This window comes from Astyanax mexicanus, chromosome 22 (assembly GCF_023375975.1).
Source record: "Astyanax mexicanus isolate ESR-SI-001 chromosome 22, AstMex3_surface, whole genome shotgun sequence".
In the NCBI taxonomy this organism is placed as follows: domain Eukaryota; kingdom Metazoa; phylum Chordata; class Actinopteri; order Characiformes; family Acestrorhamphidae; genus Astyanax; species Astyanax mexicanus.
Window position 1 is genome coordinate 11,872,877 of NC_064429.1, and position 16,997 is coordinate 11,889,873.

Genomic DNA, 16,997 nt, shown 5'->3' on the forward strand with positions numbered 1-16,997 from the left:
TTTACTATTTATTAAAATTACACATGTAACTGTGAATATTTACAACGTTATAAGTAAGGCCAATAACAGTGAAGAACAGCACAAGAGTACTATTTATAATGTATAAATAATAAATGAAACGATGCATGTCTATTTTAAGCAGTGGACACGTCATTTACACAAGCCAGCCTTAAAGGTTATGAAATTATCGTTTATATTCGTGGTGTATTTATATCAGCCTGTCAAAATCTATAGAGCTGTCTGATCCTGCTGTCATACAGACCATTTGGATAGTGCACTGATGGCATTAGTCAATAGGTAGGCTACTCTGTTTATTAATTTTTTATTAAAGTCACTAAAAATCTTCAAACTACACTACTACTATTTGCAAACGTGCCACGTGCCTTGCAATACCCAGATTAGTTTCTAGTTAAGCGTTTAAAGCTACCAAATCAGCAAAGCCAACGTAACTAGCTCAGGCAACACCACTGAACATGAAGTAATCAAAACTATTTAAACCTTTATCATCGAAGTTACTCACCAGAAAGGGATGCATGGGCCTCATCTTTCTGCTTCTTTTTCTTCTTCTCAGCTCCAGACTCAAACCGTCGCTTCATAGTTGAATTACCATTTAGTAGCAACTTCGCACGGTGAACTTGTCTCCTGCCAAACTCAAGTAGCGTTGCTACTTTAGTTAGGACTATTTCAGGCAATAGGGGTGGGGGCATTATATTATGCACAAAAATAATAACGTGCCGCTTTTAAGTAGTAGAGTAGGTGCCCCATGCAATGTTTAAAGACAAAAAAGATGAGCGTATCATAAATAATTCACATTGGGTTTTAAATTTAATAATGTCATAATTTCAACACATTTCATTCTCAGTCAATTTGGCTCCCTGCAACTGCAAAATGGTTGAGGCCTAACGCTGGCTGCGTTGTCTGCGTATGCAGAGCGGCGGCCCTGGGTGAACCTGTCCATCTGACTTGTGTACCAAACTCGTACACCAAATTATTGAGATGACGGGAGCGCTGCAACTCCAGCAGATGCACAAGATTTAATACTGAAAATGTGTCTGCCGAGGTGAAATCACTTTAAAAAAAGAGGCTCAAAACACAAACTTACATTTCCCAACTGTAGGGGGAGTCTATGCGCCAATTCTAACTAATGCTGCTTTAAATCGGTGCCAGATAATTTTTTTATGGTAGCAACAAATAATGCATTAAACATCCTTCTTGCTGTGGTTACTTTTACACTAAATAACACTTTGTGATAGAGTGAGTGTGTGTGTGTGTGAGAGAGCATGTTTGATATAGTGTGTGAAAGAGTGTGTGAGAGTGTGTGGACGGGTGTGTAAACACAGCTTCTGTGTATTAAATCTTAAGCTACTGAGCCTGCTGTTAGCCTGTAAGCCAGAACTACTGTAGCATGTAATTAATGCTGTTAAAGACCTGCGTTTTTGCACTTTCTGTTTGACTGATATCTACAGTCATCTTTTTAACATTTACAACAACTTGAGTTCACTGTGTTTCACCGTGTCTAACTACACATTAAAAAAGACTCTTATACGTTATATTTTATTGTATTTTTCATTAACTATGTGTACTATGTATATCTGCTTTCTGTGAAGAGTTATTTCCTTTACATCTCGTAAGCAGGGTGTGGCCGTAAATAATTATAGAACATTTTTTATAGAGTTTTTATTTACTTTTTTGTTCAATAGATTGACTAAATGGAATGAGTAACTAAATGCAACAAGTACAGCATCGTTGATTAACCTAATTTAGTATTATTACTTACTTAATATAAATAATCAAAAACAACAAGAAACAAGAAGTATTTTTATCCTGCTTTTGTTGGCGTCTGTCTAGGTTTTATTCAGTCAGTGGAGCTCCTGTGTTTTCTGTTACCAAGATAAACAAGCAAAACTCCAGAAATGTACCTGAACACACCTAATTTCCAGACCGTAATGAGGTGCTTGTGTAAAACCACGCCCCCTGTAGGTCTCTTGCAGTTCTGCATGTTGTTGACGTCATCAAAGAGTAGACAGTTCAGACAGTTCCCAGACATATGGGAACGTTGTTCTCTGATTCATGAAAATATGTATCTCGTGTGCTTGGTGATTGGTGCATAAGCTGTTTTAAATGTACTGCCAACAGCCTTACCTGATTGGTTGCATTACATATGATGAAATAAGCAACCAATCAAAGCTTTAGTAGCCTGTATGAGGGTTTCACCCACCGCCTTATTGGATAGGTTCAACGATAGCTGGTCATATTCAGCAACTGCTGGTGTTGTGCCAGATACCATGTACCTGTCAGATTCTGCTTCATCTTAGCATGCATATACAGCTCTGTTAAAGAAATAAGAGATCACTTAAATATGATGAGTTTTTATTATTTTACCAAATTAAAAGCTATAATCTATAATCAAGAGGAAGATGGATGATCACAAACCATCAAACCACCAAACTGAACTGCTTGAATTTTTACACCAGGAGTAGAGCAGCATAAAGTTATCCAAAAGCAGTGTGTAAGACTGGTGGAGGAGAACATGATGCCAAGATTGATTTCTGAACTCTTAAAACTTTATGAATATGAACTTGTTTTCTTTGCATTATTTGAGGTCTGAAAGCTCTGCATCTTTTTTGTTATTTCAGTCATTTCTCATTTTCTGTAAATAAGCGCTCTAAATGACAAAATACTTTTATTTGGAATTTGGGAGAAATGTTGTCTGTAGTTTATAGAATAAAACAACAATGTTCATTTTGTTTCTGTAATCATGGTAAATTATGCATTAGAATAAATAATTGACTGGAAATGTAAAATTCCAATTTGTTTTATTTCTTGTTTATCCAAGCCTGTCACCATAATTTCATTAAGTTATCAGTATAAGAGTGTGAACTCAACAATAAATTTGTGCAGACCCTAACACTGCCCATTGTATTTTCTCACAAATATTTTAGCCAGTTACAGTATGACCAGTGCATTAATCACTTTAAGACATTTCTTATATTGTTATTAATTGTATTATCATTTAAAATGATTTAATTGCATAACAATAACCTAAAGAAATCTGACATTTTTACACAGTAAAAATTCAGTCCACACTCCCAAATAGCTTTTGTCAGATTTATTCAGAGAACAGTCAGACAGTTTTGTTGATGCAGAAACAAGAACAAGAAAGATTATATGAAAGTGAGGAAACAGAAGTTAATAGAATAAGGAATTGTTGCTTGATTTAGGTCTTACTTTACAACTTTACTCATTTTACGATTTTGAGCAAATACAAAAAAAAATACTAAGAAATATGTGCTTAACCCATTGACATATTATTTTGCTTAAAATAATCATATATGTCTAAGTATACATATATTTTTGTCTAAATAAATAAAGTCCATTATTAAAGTCAAAATCTGAATTACAGTCAATTAGGCTTATTGTACAAACTAAAACTCTTTTTAACATCTCAGCTGAGCTAAAATAACACATTAATGATTTAAATTCAACGCAAAATGCCAATTCTAATGAATAGAATTCCTGAATAGAAAATAACTCATTAGGCTCGAGATATGCTTTCTGTTTGGTCATAGGTTCACGTAGACAGCTGACGATGTTGTTAACGTAATTGTTCAGGTACGGTACCTGCCCGTGTGCTACACGTACATTACTGGAGGTTTCCACTAGAGGGCAGCTCAAGCATCATATGATGGCTGGACAAAACATCCAGTCAACACCCCCACTTCGTTATTCCATCTTTTCTATTTAAATTTACACTTTTTCACATAAAAACTGTAAAAACAATGCTGATCTCTCGCCAGCTGTTCAATTGCGGGTAGTTTTGGACTTGGTTTAATTCTGCTGAGTGCTGCATTATCGCCCCCTAGCGGTTTCATGTGTACTGCACCTTACGTAGGCATTGCAACGCTCCAAGCAGATTCCGGATGCAGTAGGGATGTGTGTTGGCATAAACTTAGCAATATGATACATATCACTATATAGGGGTTACGATTCAATATATCTCAATTTTATATATATCTCTACATTTTAAGAAAACTCTTAAAGTATAAAAACACATTCCTAAAATCTGAATAAAGAAGAGTCTACTTTTTATCCAGGAGGACACCATGAAATTAGAGCGGGTGAGAATGCAAGCCAGCGAGCGAGAAAGAGAGAGAGAAATCACAATGTAACCAAAAATCACAAGATAATGTTCTTGACTGGAATAAAAGAACCAATTAAACACTAATGTTCCAATATTATTAATGACTCAAAGATAATTAGCAATACTGATAATAAATCCCTTATAAACAGAATACTAAGTCGTACACGCGTAGTTGTTTTGCCATTTGCTTCAAACATGTGACAGACTTATATTTTAGTTTAGTTTAAGCTTCTGAAGGCTGGGTTTTAGACTGAGTTGGGGCTGAATATTTTATTTGGACCTGGCAACCTTGCCTTGAGTGACCCTTGAGTCAGATCCTCTACTGATCTAAAAGCACAAAAACAGTCTGATATGGGAAATATTGGAACTTCAAACAGGACAACGATCCCAAGCATGAGGTGGCATATTGAATATCCAATGAACAGTATGTGAGAATTGAACCCAAAACACCAAATTTAACACACTTGCTTTCCCATTCACACCTGAGACCTTCTAACTGTAATGAGTCAAATTGAGACATCAGAAAGAAACAACGACAGAATTGGCCATAGTTTGTTCATGTTCACTGTGAGGTGTACTCACTTGTGTTGTAGATATTTAAATATTATTGTCTTTGTGTTGAGTTATGTTTTATAAATGACAGTAAATCTATACTGATATATAATTTGAACACTAACTACTTATATAGTGTTTCTCAAGAAAAGATATAATGAAATATCTGCAGAAATATGAAAAATTTACTCATTATCAGTCAAATCACAGGATGATTGGTTTCAGAAGATAAAAGAGATTTAAATGTGAAGACTTCAAATGTTGATCTTAAGCTTTAGTTTAGAAACCAAGATTAAGTTTATAATTAACGTCCAGATTAACACATCCTGCAAAAAAAGATAGAAATATAATCAGTACAGGGGAAACTATATATATATATATAGCACAGACCTGAAATATGCTTTAGATTGTTTTTTGTTTAGATAAAATTAAAAGCCCATCAATACTTAGTAAAATTGAAAAGCATGGTGGAGAAAAGTCTTAAAGGAGAATTGTAGTGTAAAATGGACTTTGGGTGTATTAAAACATGATAAAGGCTTTAAAATGAGTAAGATGTGGCATATTATGGGGCACTGATGGGGCATTAATAGAAAATTTATTTCTTGAAAATGATGAATTCCAGCTGCTGCTGAAAATATCTGTCCGTTACTGTCGATATTAGAATGCAAAGAACTACAAACAAGTTACATAAACATTCACCAAAAAGTTTTACTATTCGTTCTACTCGACGGTTGACTAATTGTGATTAAATTTAAGATGGTGGTGCCGGTGATTTACCTACACTATGGGATGTAAACAGTGCCTCGTTTTAAATGTCTCTCTAGATTCTACCAATGAAGTGTGGAACTACTTTGAGCTGAATAACGGAATAAAAATGCAGGGTAAAATATGACCCATATCACTCATTCTAAAGCCTGTTTGGGGAAAGTGCACAACATACTGGATGTCAGAAAGCTGCAGGAGAGCGGAGGAGAGCTATTCAACTAAGATAACAACTTTTTATCACGTTTTAATAAATACACCATTTCACACCAGAGTTCTCCTTTAATGTTAAATGGGGAGGGCTTTGGACCAGAGACTTGTGTTTTTTCTACAAAGAGAGCATTATACCTGGTTGTACATGGTTGTACCTGGACGCCCCAGGTGATGAGATTATGACTAAATATCACACCGTTGATTTTGGTGAAGTCGAACCCTCTGTATTTGTATTCCAGCAAGTGGGTCCCATCAACATACACTTTAAACTCATTTTTGGTGCACAAGATCTTCACCTGTAAACAAAGGACTTCGTCAGTGAAACCCAGTTCTCAAAAAATAAGACCACTGAGAAAAGGGTATCATAATATTCAAGCCTACTGGTTTTATATACCAGCTCATTTCTTCCTCGAAGACGATGGGTCCCCACTATCCTTTCAGTTTTGAATAATGCTTTGAACAGTTCTTTTAGTAGTTTCTGCTACAATCTCCTTATATATTTTCTCTACTTGATTCGTACCAATGATTTGACCCTTCTCAAACAGATGGACATATTTTCCATGCCCACAGGATGGGTTTCTCCACATGGTTGTTTAAGAAATGAGAAGGAACTCTTTGTACCATTGGGGTTAAATAACTTGTTGTTATCTGAAAGATAATCTCCAATGCAGTAATTATGTAATAGGATGCTCCTACATATTTGCTTAGTTTAATCCAGGTGTTTTTTTTTTTTTTACTTTTTATTGACTGTGCATATTGTAAGTTAAGTATATATTTCTATTTGTATATTTTGCATTTTCTGACACTATGAGGGACCTAGCATGTAAATTTTTTCTTAGCTGCACACTGTGCAGAACACCTCCACTCACCAGGTAAGATTTTCCCCAGGCAAACGGGAAGGAGGGAGTTTCATCTTCCTCAGAGCCCCAAACTCCACCAATCAGACTGTTCCTCAGAATCTTTCTTCCTTTCCCATCAGCAGAGAAATACGGTTTAAAATGGAACAGTATGTCCCCGTCCTTTATCACGTCGATCGTGAACCTGAATGAACAGAACAGTTATTTTTCAGTTTTAAATCAGTATTCAGAGCTGTAGAGGAAATAGAATACAGGTGTCTGAGCATGATTGTTCTTACTTTTCAGCGTTGGGTTTGACGTGCAGAGGGATGGTGATGGTCATGTTCTCAGAGATCACATCATTCAGAATATATGTAGATGGTGCAGTCATCCAGAGAGGAACTGAAAAGGAACACTTGTTACCAGTAAAAGTCTGGGAAAATGACTGTTAAAAAATGAGCAACAGTGGAACTATTAGTAGCATTACAATTGGAAGCTGTATGTAAAAATATTTCAGACTAATATTGGTAGAAGCATTTTTTTTACTTTTTTTTTTTACCATATTTTACTCAGTTCTCACTTAAAAACATCCTCACAACATGATACTACACCACATGGGTGTCAGTATAGACCCCCCCCAAAAAAAGTTATTTTCCCCCCTAATAGACATATAGCTCCTTGGGAATGTTGTGGAAAATGTTATTTCATGTACTGAATTTGTTTTTTATTTAAAAACTGTTTTTTTTTGCAGTGAAGTAGTCCTGTGCCCTTAGAAGAGAAATACCCCTAAAACATAATGTTCCCACCTCCATGCTCGACATTGGGGATGGTGATCTTTGGGTCACACTCAGCATTCTTCCGGCAGCTCTCTCACGCGATCCTCGTCTGTGTTTACATTCAGCTGAGAGCGGACGTGCAGGCGGCGTGTGACGTCATCCACTCCACCGTCGCAGCGCTGCAGACACAGCACCCTGATGCCTTCTACATGATTACTGGTGATTTTAATCACGTAACGCTGGACTCTACACTGCCTGCCTTTTTCCAGTTTGTGGACTGTCCCACCAGCAAGAACAGAACCATAGACTTGCTGTATGCTAATGTGAGGGATGCATACAGGGCTATTCCACTACCACCGCTGCGGAAATCAGATCACAATCTGGTCTTCCTACAGCCTCAGTACAAACCACTGGTACTGAGGCAGCCCACTACCACACGCTCATTCAGAGTCTGGACTCCTGAAGCAGAAGAAGCCCTCAGGGACTGCTATGACACCACTGACTGGAGCATGCTGCTGCTCAAGAATGCTGAAGGCATGTGCTGTTCAACTGGGTGAGCCCCTCCAACATGTGTTTAACCTGAGTCTGCGTCTAGGGAGGGTTCCTGCCACGTGGAAGACAACCTGCCTCGTTCCAGTTCCGAAGAAGGCACACCCGAAGGAGCTGAATGACTAGAGGCCAGTCGCTTTGACATCTCACCTGATGAAGACCCTGGAGAGACTGCTCCTCATCCACCTTCGCCCCCTGGTGAATTCATCAATGGACCCACTTCAGTTTGCCTATCAACCTGGCATTGGAGTGGAAGATGCCATCATCCACCTGCTACACAGATCTCTGTCCCACCTGGAGAATGCTGGGAGTACTGTGAGAATCATGTTCTTTGATTTCTCCAGTGCTTTCAATACCATCCAACCCATGCTCCTGAAGGACAAGCTGGAGGTCACAGGATTGGACCATCACCTCACCACCTGGATTCTGGACTATCTTACTAACAGACCGCAGTATGTGAGGACGCAGGGCTGTCAGTCTGACATGGTCATCTGCAGCACGGGGGCTCCACAGGGAACAGTTCTTGCTCCTTTCTTGTTCACCCTCTACACTGCAGACTTCAAGTACAGCTCTGCCAGCTGCCACCTGCAAAAGTTCTCAGAAGACTCTGCTATCGTCGGACTCATCAGTGATGGAGATGACAAGGAGTACAGAGAACTGACGCAGGACTTTGTGAAATGGTGCCAGAGGAACTGCCTGCAGATCAACGCAGGAAAAACCAAAGAGCTGGTGGTGGACTTCCGCAGGACCAAACACTCTCCTCCGGTGCCTTTGAACATCCAGGGTACGGATATTGAGATAGTGAGGTCCTACAAGTACCTAGGTGTCCACCTTAACAACAAGCTGGACTGGACTGACAACACGGCTGCTCTCTACAGGAAAGGTCAGAGCAGACTGCATCTCCTGAGGAGACTCCGGTCCTTTGGCGTGCGGGGGACACTACTGAGGACCTTCTTTGATGCCGTGGTGGCATCAGCCATCTTTTATGGAGTGGTCTGCTGGGGCAGCAGCATCTCCACCGCTGACAGGAAGAGACTGGACAGAATCATCAGGAAGTCCAGCTCTGTCCTGGGGTGTCCTCTGGACCCAGTGGAGGTGGTGGGAAACAGGAGGATGAGGACTAAGCTTAACAACATGCTGAAGAACCTGTCCCATCCCATGCATCACTCTCTGACAGCACTGAGCAGCTCCTTCAGTACCCGGCTGCTGCACCCACGCTGTGTGAAGGAGAGATACCGCAGGTCCTTCGTTCCACACGCCATCAGACTATACAACACACCACGCTCCCAGTAAACACTAGTTTACTATCTCAGGACTTCATACAAACCTACATACTACTCAGTGTAGCTGTAATGCTTACCGTGTGCAATATCCATCTCACTACGAGTACTGTGATCATCATTTGTGCAATTTATTTAATGTGCAATATTTTTTTTCTCACTTTTGTTTTTATCTATTATTTATTTGATATTTATTCACTGTTACTCTTGTGCAATAATACTGGTCCACCAGGGTTTCCGCCACGTTCATTTCAGTGCGGCGGTCCGCCACGCCTTCGTTCTTCCCCGCCACCCTTCGTGAAAATTCGGAGCCCGGCGTTTTTCCCGCGCTTGATCAGCGTTGCCCCTTCGGGGGTGGAAATCGGTAGTTAGTCATGCAGTGCCAACATAACGCGCGCGCGCGCGAGAGAGAGTGTGAGTATAGGACACAGCGAGAGAGAGAGACTGAAACATAACGCGAGAGAGAGAGAGAGAGCGAGAGCGCGCCTGTAAATAGCGAGAGAGAGAGACTGAAACATAATGCGAGAGAGAGAGAGAGAGAGAGAGAGAGAGAGAGAGAGAGAGACTGAAACATAATGCGCGCGCGCGAGAGAGATGAATTAAACAGTGATTAAACAGCTTCAACTTACGCAGGTGTCCACTCAGGCTCACTCACCTGGTGGAGTGAAAATCACGCTATGTTTCTGTTTCTGGAGCTGTCATAAAGCAAGGATGTAGGGCCCTAGAATAGAGGCACCCTAGAACAGCTCTGTGATGCATTTGTTTTCACGGTCCAGTAAACATTTTATTGTAATTAAATTAAAGATTAAAGATATTATTTGTCTGTTTTAATAAGCACAATTTTTAATTAAATTCAATAATATTTTTTATTTTATTTACTCATTCTCACATTTAAAATACCTAATACAGATAAGAGCGAATAAATAATACATATATATTCTGTTGTGCCCTTTCTCCTCTGTTATGTATAATTTAACATTTTGTGTTGCACACTTTTACGTTTACCGTATCTGAAAAAAGAACAATAAGGATTTATTTTAAAGAAACCTACTTTTTGCAACTTTTTGTTTTAAGTGGGCATTTTTCAGTGACAGTTGGAAATAAAGAAAATAACTGGAAACATGTGTAATTGTGTTATATCGTGATATCATTAACGTGATATAAATTATCGGTTCCCAACCGGGGGGTCCTGCCACCGCACCTTCAAGGAAATCCTGGGGGAAACCCTGGGTCCACCCTACCATAATCATATCTCTATGCACTAGATGTATATATATTTTTTTCTTTTACTATATATAATTTTTTAAACTCTTTATATATTTTCCTACAATAGGTTTTCTGTATATATAGATTTATCATTATTTTTATTTACCTTTTCCTGACCTGTTTCTCTGTCCTTTACTCTGCACTGCTGTAACATGGTAAATTTCCCCATTGTGGGATTAATAAAGGATTATCTTATCTTATCTTATCTTAGGAGCACCACAGGGGACTGTTCTCTCTCCAGTCCTGTTCACACTGTACACATCAGACTTCAAATACCACTCAGAGTCATGCCACATGCAAAAGTTCTCTGACGACACTGCAATCGTTGGGTGTGTGCGTAATGGTGATGAGAGAGAGTACAGAACCCTGGTTGAGGAATTTGTGGTGTGGTGCAAGATGTACCATCTGCAGCTGAACATCTCCAAAACCAAGGAGATGTGCATAGACTTCAGGAGGTCCAGGCCCTTTGTTCAGCAGCTAATAGTGGGATAGTGGGGATAAGCTCCCACTCCCTACAAAAATACTCCCATATGGCGTGCGTCTCATAAAGCCTCTGATAACCAATGCTCAACTCCTGGCCTGCTCGTGGCGGAACTGCTTCTACTAACAGGAGAAGGGGCGACCACCCTGCTGTATTGTAGCAAGTGTGCCAAGAGCGCTTCTGCTGCCTACATGCAGTACCAAAAAACGATTTCACTTGCAGCACCTGCAATAGGGTCTGTTGCTCCAGAATCGGGCTCTACATTCACAGCCGGCACTGGAATTCAACCACAGACTGATATCCATGGTGCAATCTCCATTGTCTCGTGAGACAGACGGATGCCAACAACAAGTATTAGGCTAATCTCTCACCTTCCTTATGATCAAGGATACCCCACAAGGTGAGATTTAGCATGGAACCCCAGATCGATGTTGATTGAAGATCATTTTGTATTTCTTTCATTTTCTTACTATTGCACCAACACTCTTTCTTACTATTGCACTTCCTTCTCACCAAACATTGTACTTTTGTAGCCTGTTCCAGCCTTGTGCAAGTCAATGATCTTATTCCTGACATCCTTAGAAAGTTATTTGGTCTTGCCCATGTTGTAGAGATTAGAGTCTGACTGATTAATTGAGTCTGTGGACAGGAGTCTTTTTAGTCATTTTAGATATTCTGTCTCTCACTGTTAAACTTAAAGGACCACTATGTAACTAGTTTTTAGTAGTAAATGATAAAATGATCAGGATGTATCATCAGATATTAAGGAAACATGTTGAGTGAAAGCACTGGCAGCTCTTGTCAGCAGGCCTCCAGCAGTACGTTCCTATTTTAAGCGTTCACTCCATCACAGAGTTTTGTGTCAGTTTTGTCCTCTGACTCCACCTGCTGCTGGTTCCCCAACACTAAATCCACCCCCCAGGTTACCAGCACCCACACTGCACTAAAGCTATCGGTGCTGCAGCATGGAGGCTAGCAAGCAGAGCTGGTTCAGTTAAACCTCAGCTGCTACACAGCTTAAAAAACCTCAGCATGTCTAAAGAAGGAATTTAACAAGAGTAAATATTGGCAGTGAGTTTGCTACTCTGGCAGAGCTGCTACTTTTCTCCTGAACAGAAAAGCAAACTGGCGAGCTAATTTAGTCAGGAAATTTATCACTACAAGTTCTCTGCCTCCTCTACTACTCTAAACTTTTTGTAGATTCAGCCGCCTGAACTTGGCAACCTGAGTGAGCTTCGCATCTGGGGAGGGGTGGGCAGGGCAGACTACTCTCTGTGATGTTTTGAAATTGAACTGCTGTAACTATTTCGCATGTTCGCTCTCTTTTCCTACAGAATGTAGCTTTTAACATACCCAAAAATAATTATAGACTGTTCATGTCTTTGTCAGTGGGCAAACTTACAAAATCAGCAAGGGATCAAATCAGGAAAGGATCAAACTTATTTCCTTCACTGTAAGATATCTTAAACCCCTCCAAATAAATATGTAGCCCTGGGAAATACTGTGGGGTATAGTTATTTAATTTATGTTTTACCTGTTGATTGGTGCTGTCTGTGGGGGCGGGGCAGAACGGAAATGCAGCAGTTTCGTATAGGAATATAAAATTTAATAAGTTACTGTCTGTTCTAAATACACAGTGAGAGGAAATTAAACTTCTCATCCGAGTAAAGAGTCCAGTTTGAGCACACAAGGCTTTAAGCAGTGCCCACACTGTCCTCACTGAGGATTACCCTGTTTAAGATCAGGCCACAGCATCTCTGTTTAAATATTACATGACTTGGCTTAAAACCTTTTTTTTTTTAGTCATTTAGAGGCCGACTTGCTGGTGTACGTTAGATCATTGTCCTGCTGCAGAACCCAAGTATGTCTGAGCGTAAGGTAATAAAGTGTTTCTGATAAAAAGCAGAATTCCTTCTGTTAAAGCAAGTTGTCCAGAAGCCCCAGACCATCAGTCTCTTTCTTATTATTAAATCACTAACACTGATCTTAACTGAGGTGAGTGAGATCCTGCAGTTCTTTAAATGTTGTTCTGGGTTCTTTTGGGATCTCCTAGATGAGTTCTTCATGCCCTTTTGGAGTAATTTCAGTCGGCCGGTCACTCCTGGGAAGGTTCACCAGTGTTCCATGTTTTTCCTCAATTAGTGAATAATAGTGAATCACTGTTGTTCTTTTGAGTCTCAAAGCTTTAGAAATGATTTTATAATCTTTTCCAGACTGATAGATGAACAATGACTTTGTTTTTTCTTCAGATGGGGGTTTAATAATAATAATGTGCTGCTTTTTAGAATCTTTTATCTGCTTCATGTTGTCAGACAGATTCTATTTAACAGATTTCTTGATTCTACAGGTTTGTAATTAGTAATCAGGTCTGGTTGTGATAGTAGTGAAATTGAACTCAGCTTTACAAAAAATGTGATTAATCACAGTTATTAATGGGGGGGGGGGGCAAACACTTTTTTTTACACAGGGCTAGATCATTTTGGATAGATTATTCTCCTTAATAAATTAAATTAACATTTAAAAGTGTTTTTATATTTACCCAGGTTATATTTTAATGATATCGTTTGATAATCTGAAAAACATTAGTATGACAAAATCTTTAAAGGGGGAAATATTGTTTTTTTGAAGCGGTAGGTACTTGGATCGATGGTCACATGCTTGACGAGGACATCTCCTTTGACAGTGAGTTTTCTAATCTGATGTATTTCTTTGATGCGATGAGCGAAATTCAACAGGTGCTTCTTGTCAACTTCCACTCTGTATTCAGAATCAGTGCAGAGAATCCTCAGCTGGGAAAGGCAGACACAATTAAACTTTTTGGTGTCTGAATGTAACTGTTGGTTTCTCTCACATTACTTTCATCATCATATCAGTATATGTCATTACACAGTCAATATGCGATTAGACGGAAGTGAAATGATGAGGTTTTTACTCAACTCCCACCTCAAAATATTCTCCAGGTGTAAATGGAAAGAAAGGTAGTTCTCTTTCCTCAGTTCCCCAATTGTTTCTAACCATGCTGTTCCTAACAATCACCTCCTTCCCATCCTCCTTAAATTGGGGGTTAAAATAAAAGGCTATGTCATTGTTTTTATAGAGGTTGACATAAAATCTGTAGAGAAAGGAAACATGATATTTTAATAAAAAACAAATAATGGTACCTGAAAAGCCTTTAGTTGAAGTAGAATACATTGTAGACTGGTTCATTAATGCATTCCTCTTGAATGGTTTACTCTTTGATTAGCTGATTTTTATGTACTTACTGTTCAGCATTTTGTTTGACTTTTCCTTGGATGGTGATGACTGTCTGAATATTGAGTCCATCATACAGAACCTGCTCATATGGAACCACTGGATAGAAAGATTCTAGACAGGAAACATAAAGAATGAAGTGCCTCTTCTTTACACTCTGTGTAAAGGCCTGTTATTCAGTGATACTTATAGTCTTTGAAACACTCCTGTATGGTTTATGATGATTTTTATAAAGGTTTATTATCATCCCAGCCCCTTACCTTTTATTTCAGTCAGGCTTTTAGCCAGTTGTCTGTGGTTTATGGTTGTCAGGGTTGTCTCACCAACCTCCACTGCATTCTTTCCTCCATAGGCCTGCACCATCTCACGGACAGTCGCCTGAACAAGGGCATTCTGCAATGTGGACTTTGGTATTGCAGCAAACTTGTCCACCACCCCCTGCATCAAGTGTGTCTGGAATTTTACAAGATCTTCAAGGTTTAGGTTCTCCAGAACTTTCTGGAGAATCTCATGGAATTTGGTTTGGTCAGCCGGTTGGACTGTGGATTCAAGAAAATCTCACATATTATAAATATTCATGTAATATTGATTCCCTTTTAACTTTCAGATTTACTATTCTAAAAATGGTGTGAGCATTATTTAATCCCAGGCTTTGAGGTATTGCCACTGTCACATTTTGCTTGTTCACCAGGGTAAGACCGCATTTCTGTCTCATGACTCTATGAAGGAAACTTTTTTTGTCAGGCATGGTTTTGATTATTCTTCCTATGAATCAAGCATTTCTGGGTGCATTATCATCCACTAGAAGGACACCATCTCCTTGTGTGGTTTTACCTTCAGCAGTAGGAGATAATTTGGTGTCAAAGCTTCCAAATTATTTGGATCACAGGACGCTTTAGTGATAAATTGATTATTAAGAATCGTTTCCACCTCACACAGCACTTCATCAAAACATTGTTCTCGCAGGGTAGAATTCAGCACCTTCCTCACAGATCTAATAAATTGCTCCCATATGAAGAGAGCTCTTTCACTTGCCATTATCAGGCTGTAAAACGCCGGATAATGCTTGAGGAGACTTCTTCCACATTTCACCTTAAGCAGTCTAAAGTTAAGTGTAAACGACGATTAGTCTACAGATGACAAAGTCAGTGTGACCGAGGGGAGGCCAGAAAGAATGACAGTACTCCCCCAAGGAAATATTAGGATGACCACGATGAGCAACCCCCCCCTCCACATACACAAACACCAGCACATTTACCAGTATTGATGGTCAGTAAGAGCAGAACACAGAGAGCAGGATTACAGGACTTCATCACTGATCTACAGAAACAAACACACACAAATATTATTCAAATATTTGGGCACCACATGTGATCTCTTTTTATTCGCAGTCTGTCATGTGCTGAAGGGGCAGAATAGAGATGTTTATGTGTGTAGTCTTACATTGTCCCACACATACATATTCTTTGTCCCACATCTGGTGAGTTGGAATCTGGTCACCTTAACTGAGCATGTGCAGTAGTGCAGAGTAGTTGGTTTGGCCTCAACTAGAGTTCAACTACAATTTGTAAATTTTGCCAACACAGATAATTTAGTTAGACCAACTTTTAACTAGTTTGCTTTAATTTGTAATATTAATTGTAACTTGTAATTTGTAATTTCATATTTTTTGTTCAGCTGACTTAAAAATCACACATTAACATTTTTAAGTTTTTTTTTTTTTTTTACAGTTCAATTAGCAGTGTTTATTGTTACGACTTTTTGGGGTAATCAATTTTGGATTGGTTTATTAGGTCTCAGAATTGAGATACTTTCTTCAATAATAATAAGTTGACATTTCATAGATGAGCTTATACACAGATATTCCCCTTTAAATATCTTACACAACTTTCAGCATTATAACAAGTACAGCAGAATAATCCACCTTCATGTCTCTTATCTTCAGCACCCAAACAGCATGAACACTTCTGGAGAGTTCAGGTTAGGACACATTAATCTAACTTCATCTTTGTTTAGAGTCAAATGTCCAATGTCCCAGCTATTGACTGTATGGTCATTGATCCCACCACCCCAACACATACACCAATAAATAATGCAGTTTTTACTTGTAGAAACCCTATGAAATGAAATATTCTGAAATTTCTACAAATAATATGAAATATACAGATTTCTAAATCAATTTTATATGATATCTATCCACTAGTCACATAATTCTGACACATAGTCACATAGTTTCCATTGATTTACAGAACATTTTCTCATCTATATTTTTCCTAGTAAAATTCCAAATATATTAGCATACTTATTCCTAGTAGAAATTATAATTCCAGATATTTACATTGTAATTCTGGCTAGTAATTTCCAGTTACAGATATCTTCAAAAATATTATTAATATTGGAACATTGGAAGTGCACATTAGTGCTAGTCTAAACTACAACTGAGATATGTTGAATTAACATTTGTACTAGTCATAATTCAAATTTGACTAAACTAAATATCCCTCTGTAACTGTGTTATTAACACTTGGCTATAAATATCCTTCTTTAACTGTGTTATTAACATTCGGCTCTAAATATCCCTCTGTAACTGTGTTATTAACATTTGGCTCTAAATATCCTTCTTTAACTGTGTTATTAACATTCGGCTCTAAATATCCCTCTGTAACTGCGTTATTAACATTCGGCTCTAAATATCCCTCTGTAACTGCGTTATTAACATTCGGCTCTAAATATCCCTCTTTAACTGTGTTATTAACATTCGGCTCTAAATATCCCTCTGTAACTGTGTTATTAACATTCGGCTCTAAATATCCCTCTTTAACTGCGTTATTAACATTCGGCTCTAAATATCCCTCTGTAACTGTGTTATTAACATTCGGCTCTAAATAA

At 38.6% G+C, this 16,997-nt stretch overlaps 1 protein-coding gene across 1 annotated transcript; it reads right to left on the minus strand.

The window, feature by feature from the left end:
* Positions 1-4,890: 4,890 nt before the first annotated feature.
* LOC125786865 (galectin-8-like) lies at positions 4,891-15,429 on the minus strand. Its single transcript, XM_049470488.1, has 9 exons — positions 15,367-15,429; positions 14,369-14,647; positions 14,120-14,222; positions 13,800-13,968; positions 13,495-13,645; positions 6,804-6,906; positions 6,538-6,709; positions 5,804-5,964; positions 4,891-5,019 (listed from the first exon to the last, which is right to left on the minus strand). Exons 1-9 carry the CDS (start codon positions 15,419-15,421, stop codon positions 5,010-5,012), a joined length of 1,203 nt encoding a protein of 400 aa, XP_049326445.1. The 5' UTR covers positions 15,422-15,429; the 3' UTR covers positions 4,891-5,009.
* Positions 15,430-16,997: the final 1,568 nt, after the last annotated feature.